Source organism: Cannabis sativa, chromosome 2 (assembly GCF_029168945.1).
Source record: "Cannabis sativa cultivar Pink pepper isolate KNU-18-1 chromosome 2, ASM2916894v1, whole genome shotgun sequence".
NCBI lineage: Eukaryota > Viridiplantae > Streptophyta > Magnoliopsida > Rosales > Cannabaceae > Cannabis > Cannabis sativa.
In genome coordinates this window covers 42891080-42903027 of record NC_083602.1, presented here as the reverse complement: position 1 = coordinate 42903027, position 11948 = coordinate 42891080, and the positions used below count along the sequence as shown (strand labels likewise).

Sequence of the window (11948 nt, the reverse complement as noted above, 5' to 3'; positions counted from 1 at the left end):
TTATTTGTTGTTATTATTATATATATTTTTATTGTAAGGTATATATTTTATGTTATATGGTATATAAGTTTTATTGTATAGTATATCATTTTATTTTAGATAATGCATGTTTAGTTTTTATTTTAATATACATAAAGGTGATATATAATTTTGTTAATATGATATATATAATTTTTTTTAATAATATTATATTATTTTGTTTTATTTTTTATTGTAGGTATATACGTTTTAGTGTATGGTATATCATTTTTGTTGTCTATAATATATTATTTATTTAATATGATATTTAGTTTCTATTTTATTATATATAAATATTTGGGTATGTATTCATATTTTAATGGTGGTATACATAATTTTGTTAGCATGATATATATATATTTTGAGTATTAATTTAGTATTGTTATAATTTCTTTGTGGTATATAATTTTATTACTACGGTATATTAATTTTCTGTACTACGATATATCTAATACTGCTGTATATATTTAAATGATCTAATATATTTATTTATTTTTGTTACAATATCATAATATGCAATACTAAAAAAAAAATTATGTAATTTAATTTTGTTATTATATATATATTTTTTTAAAAATATGTGATAAATCTATTTTTATAATTTTTATTATCTAATTTATTAGATATTTTCTTAATTTTTTTAAAAAGTGGACATTTACTAACTTAGTTACCAAATTGAGGGCCATTTTACATCTCAACCCCTTAAAATATTTAATACTATATTGATATACCACGTAGTTAGCAATTTTTTTTTATAGTATTTATTAAATTATAATTGAACTAGTGATATAATTACACTTATAGCACCGATAGCGGTACACTAATTATTATTAGTGTTATAATTTTTGGGGAAAGTTGAAAAATATTATTTTTATTAATTAATTAATTAAATTTACCTCTAATTTTATATTTAATTGAAACATACCTTTCTTTTTGTATGTATTGTACCTAAAATACCCGATATAAGAGAGTCACATGGAGAGTATCTTTAAGTGATAGGACCAAAATTGATACAATATTTAAAAAAAAAAGTAAAAATGATAGACTTTAAAAAAATAGATAAAAAAAAAATGACAATACTCTAATTTTTGTAATTTTTGTGTGTAATGATTTCTTTTATTTGTTATGCCTTACAGATGTTAACTGGGTAACTCGTTTTGTAGCTTGAAATTCTTCGTTCGCTACTGAGGATACTGTACAGTAGACGAGTTTTTATAAAGGTATCGTTCTGCACACCAAGTTTTGCCCTTTAATTTTTTTTAACGAGGCCATGACTACTTAAAAAGCAAAGAAAGAAAGAGAAAACAGAGGGACATAACATACAGTTTTAACTAAACAAAGTAGTAGTAGTAGTAATATTAAAGTAGACATGTTTTTCTAGTTCCCAAGTGATATGGCCTTGTCTATAGGAATTGTAGGAATAGGAGGGCTCCGTGTTTCTCCCTTACAATGCAGAGCCGCTTCTAACGATAATGCCTCTCTCTCCTTTTCTCACGCGCGCGACGCCGCTTACATTCAACGCGCCGTCGAACTCGCCGACATGTCCGCCGGCTTCACCTCTCCTCACCCTAATTTCGGCTGCGTCATCGCTACCTCTTCCAGCACCGTTGCCGGCGAGGGCTTTCTCTACGCCCAGGGGACCAAACCTGCTGAGGTTCTCGCCGTCGAGGCTGCTGGCGAACGTTGCCGAACCTCCACCGCTTATCTTAATATGGAGCCCGGTGATTGCCACGGTGACCATGCCGCCGTCTCCGCTCTCGTCGAGGTTTTGTTGCGAGTGCTTTGTGCTTTGTTTCAGTTTGGGTGGAATTGACTTGTTTTGTGTGTGATTGATTGATGGTTTTGTTGTGTGGATTAGGCAGGGATTGCGAGGGTAGTGGTTGGGATCAGGCATCCTCTACAGCATCTCAGAGGCAATGCTGTAAGGGCATTGAGAGGTCAGGGAGTGCAGGTCGATGTTCTTGGAGAGGATCTCAAAAGCAAAATCATTGAGGTATGTTAAAAATTGGCCATTTCTTACTCTTTTAACTTCCAAATTTTGACGAATCACGACGATCTTGAACTAAAACCCTAATGGAATGATGAATGTGATGACTTGGAGTGAATTATTTGACACGAGGTGTTTGACAAAATAAAACTTTTTCTTAATGTCAATTGCAGAATGCCATTTTTTATTTCATTTTATAAGTCTGTAAAAATTAGCATTTCCAATCAAGGGAAGCTAATTTGTACAGAATTATTAAAGGAATGCCATTTCGCAAGATGATATTAGAGAAAAGCCTATTTTACCAATTATTCTGTGTTGTTGGAGTTTAGTTATGTAGTAATAGTTGAAATAAATTTTTGTCTTCATTTGCAGTATTCAGTATAACACGTCCATGTTTATGTCTCTCGTAGAATGCTCAAAAAACATGCCTCCTAGTCAATGCCCCTTTGATTTGTAGAGCAGCTTCCCGTGTTCCCTTCTCTGTTTTCAAGTTTGCAATGACACTTGATGGTGAGCTTTATTAATATAATTGCAGAGGCCTCTAAGTTAAGAATAAAGGCGTGTTTTTTGATAGTCTTTCTTTTGGGAAACAGGAAAAATTGCTGCTAGTAGTGGACATGCATCATGGATAAGCAGCAAAGTCTCTAGAAGTCGAGTTTTTGAAATGCGGGGTAGAAGTGATGCTGTTGTTGTTGGAGGGAATACCGTCCGGAGGGACAGTAAGTTGTGACTTTACTAGTGTATAAGCTGATGTATGGTGAATATATGTTCTGATTTGTTTTCTTATTAGATCCAAAATTGACGGCAAGACATGGAGGTGGGCATATGCCCATGCGGATTGTAATGTCACAGACACTTGATCTGCCTGAGGAAGCAAATCTTTGGGATGTGTCGGAAGCATCTACCATAGTTGCAACCCAAAGGGGGGCTAGAAGAAGTTTCCAGAAATTTCTTGCTTCTAAAGGAGTTGAAGTAGTGGAGTTCGACATCTTAAATCCTAGAGACGTAATGGAATACTTTCACGATTGTGGATATCTTTCAGTTTTGTGGGAGTGTGGAGGAACATTAGCTGCATCTGCAATTTCAGCTGGAGTAATACACAAGGTCCTTCTTACTTTTCTATTCTGTTTTTTTTCTTCCTTCTTGGTGGGTTTGTTTTTATTTGTTATCATAACCTTTGCACTGGACTATTGTCATTGACATCACCAGATGCTGCTGCTATCATGCAGGTTTTCGCATTTGTTGCTCCTAAGATTATAGGTGGCAAATATGCTCCATCTCCTGTAGGTGAACTTGGCATGGTTGAGATGTCTCAAGCTTTAGATTTGATTGATGTTTGCTATGAACAGGTTGGCAGTATTCTGTGCTGTGGTCCACATACCTTGGCAAGACAATCTTTTGTTCAAATTTTATTGTGATTGGCCTTAACTCTGCTCTTGCTACTTGTTCAACAGGTTGGACCAGACATGCTTATTAGCGGATTCCTTCAGCCCATACCAGATGTAACGCCTGTTATCCCATCAGTTGAAGAAACTTATGCAATTGATCAGACCGTTACTCCATATGAATCAAAAATCATTTCTTTCTACAAAACATGGGACCTGTATGGTGCTTTTTCAAATTTTTCTCCTCATCCAATTCAAATGCCTGATGACAATGGTGGTTATGTCTCCTGGTCGAGTGTAGAACATTACTACCAGGTATCATATATTACCAAATACATATCATTTTTTTCATTAAAAACATCGTTTGAATGCCGTTAAAGATTTATTGTTAATAATCAGGCTCAGAAGTTTGTTGGAGTCAATGATCCTCTCGCGTCAGATTGTGTAGCAAGGATAAAGTCTGCCAAAAGTCCGGAGGAGGCTGCAAGATTAGGAAGATCAATGCAGAGGCAGCGCCCTGATCTGGTATAGTTTATGTGAGCTCATTTTTAATTAGTATAATACTGGATGTTTAAGTTACTATATATCCAAAGGGGATTCAATGATTTTATAAACCTGATAGAAGCACCGGAAATTATTATTTTCTCTCTCATGCCATGAAGATTTCCTATAGAAGATATAAAGCTGTGCTAAAATTTATAATATTCATTAATCATTTGCACACCCAATGAAATGCATTTCTTGCTAATAATTACACAAGTAACATGATATTAAATTCCATCCATGATATTGTGATAGAGTATAGTTTTAGACGTACTATACATCAGTTTCTCAAACACTTATGAATAGTAACCTGTTTCAGGTAAGATCTGATTGGGAAAGTGCCAAGATCAATGTTATGTACAAAGCAGTGAAATGTAAGTTCTCAATTTATCCGCATCTGAATTCTATGTTGCTTTCTACTGCTGGATCTGTTCTTGTTGAAGCTTCACCGCATGATTTTTTCTGGGGTGGAGGCCGGGATGGAGAGGGCTTAAACTATTTGGGGCGGCTTTTAATGCAATTAAGATCCGAGTTTCTTGGTGAGTCCCCTGCTGCATCTAATCAAAACACTTTCCTAGTTGGATAGTAATAGCAGCAAAGTTAGTATTCTTAATTAGCGAGTTCTTTCCTGCAACCTTAATATTGTTTCAACAGAGTCAGAATTTTCATTTGATAGAAGAGAACTTTTAGTTTTATATTCTAGTCTAACTTAAAACATGCAGAAGAATTCAAATGTTTGAACTTTTAAGTACTGTACATTGTCAATTTCACAAGTTTTTAATTTGAGGTACATAGTATAAGTGAAGCTGCACATCTTCTTGTAACAGGCTATTAGTGTTTGATTTCACTGGTCTGTTGAATGTTTGCCATTGTATTTCTTTGGCTTGCTCTCAAGATTTTCAACTTATAATAAACAGTGAAATATGTTAATGGAAAAGCTGTTCTCTAGGTTTGCAGACGCCTGGTAAAGAATAAGAGAGGTGTACGAAGGTATCCTCAAGTTAAGATTCTGCTCTTGAGTGTCATGGTATAAGCCTGCCTGACTCAGATCAATTGGTTGTCCAGAGATGAAAATGGACCATAGTGTTCTTGGAATTACTATACAATTGACCTTATTCTTTTTATTTATATTATTTCAGTAAGCAATTATGTATATTGGGAATTAACCATATTAATTTTTTTTATGAAATTAATGAAATGATAATACAAATCTATTCTTTATAAGCACTGGACATACTCAAAGAAAGAGTCTAAAAAGAAGGAAAAAATAGAAAGAACAAACGACCAAACAAATTAGAATATAGTTTATGTAACTAGCAAAATGATAGAAGGGATCATACTTCAATTTTATTTTGTTATTAGTGTTTAAGTTATATTTTTGAGTAATCCAATGTTATTGATGATAAATTTTGTTTATTTTATATTTCGAGAACTTTTGAAATATTCCAAAATACAGGAACTTGTTTATGGCAAAAAGGTGAAAAAGATTTCCTCACAAATCTTCAAAAAAAAAAAAAAGTGCTATTTCGTTCATAATTTTTATGTAAATCTTAAGTCATCGGTCAAGTTTCTTACAAAAAAAGGAAATAACAGGAACTGGAAGGCATCTATATCTCAATGAACGAGCACACAGGAAATTTGAATATCGAAAACTGAATACAATTTCGGATTGTGATGAAAACACATGGCTTTCTAATGGCGTTGATTCTTATTTCTCTCAATTGTTCTGTGTTAGTTCAAAATTATTATAAAAAGGAAATAAAGAGAAGAACACTTAATACATCTTAGTAAAATTTATATTGTTTTAGTTGAATAATTGTATTGTCTTTGTGTGTGTGAAAGATTCTGTATGACCTTAATTAGGCTTGGTGATGTGTATTTGCAAGTGGTGTAGGGATAAGACTGTAAAATTCCTACAACATAGTTGACTTCAAGGACATAATATTCTTGCTCAAAAGTTGCAAATTGCAACGAACAGCAATGCAAGGATAGAATTTTCAAGCTTGTCATCATTCTTTCTTGTTTCTCATCTGTACAATACATGGGTTTTCTGTGAAAGAAATAATATGGCTGCTTCTACTTCTTCTAACTTTATGCCCGAAAAATATGATGTTTTCATCAGTTTTAGAGGGGAGGATACTCGTGATCATTTTACAAGCCATCTTCACGAAGCATTGCTTCAGAAGAAAATTGAAACCTACATAGATAACATGCTTAACAGAGGAGATGAGATCTCACCAGCATTAAAGAAAGCTATAGAAGAGTCAAAGGTGTCAGTCATAGTTTTTTCAGAAAACTATGCTTCTTCCACATGGTGCTTGGATGAACTCGTGCATATAATTTGGTGCAAAGAAGAACTGGGGAAGATAGTCATTCCTATTTTCTACAATGTGAAACCATCTCATGTCCGGGGACAGTTGGGAACCTATGCAGATGCGTTGGCTGAGCTCGAGGAATGTTATCTGGGGAAAATAGATAAAGTACATGAGTGGAGGAAGGCTTTGATCACTGCAGCCAATCTATCTGGATGGGCTTCAATGCACGTCAGGTAGTCCCTCCCTACAATAATGTCTACTACTCTAAAACAGAACTCATTTCTATGTGTTTCATTGTTATAGTTCCTTCTCATTGGCTAGCATTTGTTTGTTCTACTTGTATTATAGCCCTGATTCAAAGTTAGTGAAAGAGATTGTCGAAGACATTTTGAAGAAACTCAGTCGTGTACCGATTGAAGACTTAAAGGGTTTTGTTGGAATGGAGAAACGCATTGAGAAGATAGAAAGAATGCTGGAAGTTGGATCGAAAAGTACTCGTATTGTGGGGATTTTTGGTATGGGTGGAATTGGTAAAACAACTCTTGCTAGAGTTGTATTCAACCGTTTTGCTTCTCGATTCGAAGGTTGCTGCTTTCTATTGAATGTTAGGGAAGAATCAAAGAAACACGGGTTGCCTCATGTACAAAGTATACTTTATTCTGAGCTACTGGAAGAAGATAGACGAAGTACTTCATATACTAAGAAAAGGCTCCACTTTAAAATGGTTCTTGTTGTACTCGATGATGTGAATGATCCTGAACAATTAGAAGTTTTAGTTGGAGATGGGAATTATTTTGGCTCTGGAAGTAGAATTATTATAACAACTAGAGATGAGCAAGTGCTTAGGAACATCAAAGCTAATGAAATTTACAAGGTTGAAGAATTAAATGATGATGAAGCTGTACAACTCTTTCATTTGGCTGCTTTCCAAGAAGTGTCCTCTCCGAAGAAAAGCTATACAAAGTTGGTAGATATAGCAGTAAACTATGCTGGAGGTGTTCCACTAGCTCTGAAAGTTTTGGGTTCCTTCCTCCGTTGCCAAAAGAAGGAAAAATGGGAGACTGCGTTGGATAAAATAAAGAAAAGATCGAGCAACAAACTTCAAACTATATTGAAAACAAGTTATGATGAACTTGATGATAGTGAGCAGAGTCTCTTTCTTGACATTGCATGTTTCTTTATAGGCAATGAAAGAAATTTTGTTGAAAGAATACTAAACTGTGACATAGAAGTAGATAATCTTGTTGATAAGTCACTTATAGTTGTATCTCTTGACAACAAACTCTGGATGCATGATTTGATACAAGAAATGGGTCAAGAGATTGTTCGAAAAGAATCCATCAAAGAGCCTGGACAGCGTAGTAGGTTGTGGATTGCAGAGGATATATATCACGTGCTGAAGAATAACACAGTAAGTAAAAATACTTTAAAACTATTCACAGGTTGCATGAAAACAAAAACTATGAATTTTCAGCTGTGTAGTTCATAGTTTATGTACGCATAAAAATTATTGTTTCTTAATTGTTAGGGGACTGAAGCAGTTGAAGGAATATGTTTAGACATGTCTAAGACTAGAGATATCAATTTCAACCCTGAGGTCTTCCAAAAGATGTATAATCTAAGATACTTGAAAATTTATAATTCACCATATGGTAACAGGGAGAGCAATGTGTGCCCTTATGAAGATCTAGTGTATTTCTCTGATAAGCTTGTATATCTACAATGGGATGGATATTGCTCTAGATTTTTGCCAGAAAATTTTATTCCAGATAATCTCGTAGAACTTATCATGCCCAATAGTCGGGTTGATAGGCTGTGGAATGTAAGCCAGGTATGCCTATGTCTGTCTATCCACTATAAATAGTTCATTGTATTATTCAATATGTCTAGCTTGTTATGTACATTCTAATATTAAGCTAATTGACTTGTTTTACAGCCTCTAGGTAGCTTGAAAAAGATGGATCTTAGTTATTGCAGAGACCTTGCTAAAGTTCCTGATCTTTCTCATGCTTCGAATCTAACAACTCTTAGTCTCCAAGGTTGTCGTTCTCTAAACAAGTTTCCGAACCTTCCTATGAATGTAACAAGCTTAAACTTGAGTAAAACATCCATTAAAGAAGTTCCTGATATCTCTCATGCTTTGAGTCTAACAACTCTTAGTCTTCACGGTTGTTATTCTCTGAACAAGTTTCAAAACCTTCCTAGAAACATAAGAAGCTTAAACTTGAGTACAACATCCATTAAAGAAGTGCCTTCATCAATCGAGTATGTATCTTGTCTTGAGATATTTGATCTTACTGATTGTTCAAAGCTGGAGAATCTTCCCACAAGCATTTGTAAGTTAAAAAAATTACAAGGACTTTACCTCTCTGGATGCATGAGATTCAAAAACTTCCCAGAAATCTTAGAGCCTATGGAATGCCTAGTGGAACTCGAGTTAGATAGAACAGCGATTAGAGAGCTCCACTCGTCGATTGAGAATCTAGTCGGGCTTCAATCATTGCACCTAGAAATGTGCAGTAACCTTGAGTCTGTCCCAAACAGCATCCATAACATACGTTCTCTAGATTATGTTAGCCTCTGGCGCTGTACCAATTTTAAATCTTCACCGAGCAATGAACTTTTGCTGTGTCCAGATTGGCCCGAGTCATCATCAAGTCTTGATGTTGAAACTACGCTTATGGGGGGTTGGAATGACTTCTCCAATATTGGAGATGAATCAAGACGTTATAATTTCTTCCATAGAGTCCCTGCAGGTACAGGTTTGCCATGTTCAAGTCAAGAAGATTACCATGATCCCATGATTCTAGACTAACAAATTATCAAGTTATACTCTTAATACTAGTACACTACTACTATACACAAGTATTTTCCTTTTTTGCTCACAATTTGAACTCAGTGTAGGTGATGTTAACTTAGTTTTAACTCCGACTTGATAATCATGTTTTTGTTTTCTACACAAAGCATATTTGGTCAAATATGTCACATGCTTTGTTTTTAATCAAGAAGTGGTAGACTTCAACATTGATCTTGTCAATTTAAACAAATTACACACACTTGGTTGATTCCACATTCCTGCTCTACTCCAAACCTAAGATGCTTTGCAATCTTCATCTAATAATAATTGGTTCATTAATGGTGAAAAACTCAAATCAACTACTTCGCTTCACTCAAGAATTAAATATAGCGGGAGTAAAAATAGTGTAATAATATTATCATATAAAAAATATATTAGTTAAAAACAACAAAAATTCCGTTGTCGGGGATCAAACTCGAGTTTACTGGGTGAAAGCCAGATATCCTAACCGTTGGACGACAATGGATTTGTGATAATTGTTATAATATTTTCATCTTAATACTAATGTCTTAACAAATCATCAGATTATTGTTTTAGTATTATATATTTTTTTTAAATTGAATAATTACAAACTACTTAATTAATGTTAAAGCACAAAAAGTTCGAAGTTGGTTACCTTTTCTTTTAGAGTTAGTTAGGATTTCAGTCGTTGTATTAATTAGTTACTGTAATTTTGTTTCTAGTTGTTGTTAGTGATTGCATCAAATGCTTTTCTTGCTTTGGTACATAATGGCTGTGTTTAGCTCTAGGAATGTTAATAGGGCCGGACCCGGCCAGACTACTTTCTTCAACTTATCGGGTCAGATCCGACCCGAGATAATCGAGTTAGGTCGAGCCTTATTTATATTTTTTTTTAATATTTGAAATCGGGTCGGGCTTAGAGCCCGATAAAAGCCCCAAATAATCGGGCCAAAGTCGCCTCATCGGGCCAGGGGCCGACTCGACCCGCGAAAATAGTCCAAATTGCCATCGAAGCAATCCCTCTTTCATCACCTTTGTCCTGTGTTTCTCTTTCTTTCAATTAGTAAAAAATGTAAAGGAACTTCAATAATTAAAATCTAGTAAAAATTGACCATAGGATAGGAACTACTGGAGATTGTTGGTTTGGGTAGAAGGCCCGGTCCAAACTTTTGGGACTAAACATTAATAGATTATCTATATAAAAAAAACGTAATTTATTAAGCAATCAAAACTTTATTTTCCAAATCTATAAGCAATAGAAGGAGAGACTACACATATAGTACCGCAATTACAATAATGGATATAGGAAAATATTAAATAGTTATAATTTGGTCAAATTTGAAGATAATTATTAGTTATTACAAAAGTCTTCGAACACCATAATGGAAAAGAAGATACAAACAGCCAATATCTTAAAAGAGAATATAAAAATTTCCACATGAAAAAAGTGTTAAAATTTATTTGATTTTATTGGCCCTTTACATTTTACTTTGATAATTTTGTCAATGCAATAACGGAGAATAGATGTTAATGTTTTATGCTTTCTATAGATTTGTATTATTAACTTAGATGAAATATCCCTAACTACACTTAAATTGTTACCTTGTTGTTATTATTATTATTATTATTTTTATAAAATCACAACAAACAAACAAACATAATATTTATTCAATGACCAAAGTTTTATTATGAAGTTATGACTAAGGATGTACATAAAATTTTGTAAATTGCTCAAACCGAATAACCTCACGAATAATATAAATCGAATGACTCGACAAAAATATAATCCGTCCAATCTTTATATTGGGCAAGTTAAAAATAATACCAAATCGCCTAATCAACCTAAACTAATCCGACCAACCTGATTAAGAGAGTTATATATATGTGTATATATGGTTTATTATGTATATATTTACATATCATATAATTTACATACATATTCAACAATATAAAGTTCAAACTACTATGATTGTTTGTTTTATAATAGTTAGTTTGAATTTAAATTTAATATATATTTGTCTTATTATCACAATTAATTAAAATATAATAATTGAATATAAAAAAATATTAGTTGTCGGTTTGGACAGGTTAACCCGACTAAACCGACCAATTTTATTAGATGGATTACTAATTTTTTTTTTCTTAATAAGACGGGTTACACTTATTTTTATAACTCAATTTTTACATTGGGGCATAAATCAACCAAAACCTATTGGGATAAATATACACACATTTTTTTTTTTAAATATATATGTATGTGCACAATTAATGTAACATCTTTCGCAATAAAATGCTATAGAGATGATGATAAGAGTACTATCGTCAACCTTCTATTACAATCTCTCAGTCGACCTCCGTGTCTGAAAAATACATGCTGAAGTATTTTTTTTTTCAAATTCTTTTTATGGTAGTGTTTATTATAGTTACAACATCAACCCTATAATTTTTTTGAAAAATTTCGAATAATTTACAGTGCTGAAATTAAGTTTAAAGTTTTTTAAACGTATGTGATAGACTGGAATATCAAGAATTTTTTTTTTTTTTTCAGTATTATAAACTATTTAAAATTTTTTAAAAATTTATAAAGATGATGTTATAACTATAACGAATATCACTATAATAAAAATTTAGAAAAAAAATTTATAGTATATAATTTTGGGCATAGAAATTAATTAAGATTGTAATAGGAGTAATTAACACTCCTCCAATCCTCCTATATATATATATAAATATATACTTCTAACAACTTAAGATATGCATAATATTATTACAATTATTTTTTAATTAATTAGATGATTCACTGATTTTGTTCTCAATTCTATGATTTTATTATATATCACTAAATGAATATATTCATATACAATGATCACAATCATGAATTT

General features: G+C 32.9%; 2 protein-coding genes across 5 annotated transcripts; both read left to right on the top strand.

Annotated features, from left to right (window-relative positions):
- Nucleotides 1-1180: 1180 nt before the first annotated feature.
- LOC115720925 (riboflavin biosynthesis protein PYRR, chloroplastic) lies at nt 1181-5157 on the top strand. 4 transcript variants are annotated; one of them, XM_030650137.2, is made up of 10 exons: nt 1181-1783; nt 1877-2011; nt 2416-2515; nt 2599-2724; nt 2796-3109; nt 3235-3354; nt 3460-3705; nt 3790-3915; nt 4253-4472; nt 4891-5157. In XM_030650137.2, the coding sequence occupies exons 1-10, from the start codon at nt 1412-1414 to the stop codon at nt 4899-4901; spliced, it is 1770 nt and encodes a 589-aa protein (XP_030505997.2). In that variant the 5' UTR covers nt 1181-1411; the 3' UTR covers nt 4902-5157. The 4 variants fall into 4 exon arrangements, with proteins under 4 accessions (XP_030505997.2, XP_030505996.2, XP_030505995.2 ...); XM_030650136.2 differs by having other exon boundaries at nt 1182-1783; nt 4883-5157; XM_030650135.2 differs by having other exon boundaries at nt 1182-1783; nt 4761-5157.
- Nucleotides 5158-5276: 119 nt separating this feature from the next.
- Nucleotides 5277-9271, top strand: LOC115718548 (disease resistance protein RPV1). The gene is made up of 4 exons (XM_030647348.2): nt 5277-6481; nt 6597-7659; nt 7777-8079; nt 8185-9271. The coding sequence occupies exons 1-4, from the start codon at nt 6000-6002 to the stop codon at nt 9061-9063; spliced, it is 2727 nt and encodes a 908-aa protein (XP_030503208.2). The 5' UTR covers nt 5277-5999; the 3' UTR covers nt 9064-9271.
- The last annotated feature ends 2677 nt before the right edge of the window (nt 9272-11948 follow it).

Coding starts and splice junctions, on each gene's coding strand:
- LOC115720925 (XM_030650134.2), top strand. CDS start 1,412: ATGGCCTTGTCTATAGGAATTGTAGGAATAGGAGGGCTCCGTGTTTCT. Junction 3,110..3,234: donor CAGCTGGAGTAATACACAAG/GTCCTTCTTACT, acceptor GCTATCATGCAG/GTTTTCGCATTTGTTGCTCC. Junction 3,916..4,252: donor AGAGGCAGCGCCCTGATCTG/GTATAGTTTATG, acceptor AACCTGTTTCAG/GTAAGATCTGATTGGGAAAG.
- LOC115718548 (XM_030647348.2), top strand. CDS start 6,000: ATGGCTGCTTCTACTTCTTCTAACTTTATGCCCGAAAAATATGATGTT. Junction 6,482..6,596: donor TGGGCTTCAATGCACGTCAG/GTAGTCCCTCCC, acceptor CTTGTATTATAG/CCCTGATTCAAAGTTAGTGA. Junction 7,660..7,776: donor ACGTGCTGAAGAATAACACA/GTAAGTAAAAAT, acceptor CTTAATTGTTAG/GGGACTGAAGCAGTTGAAGG.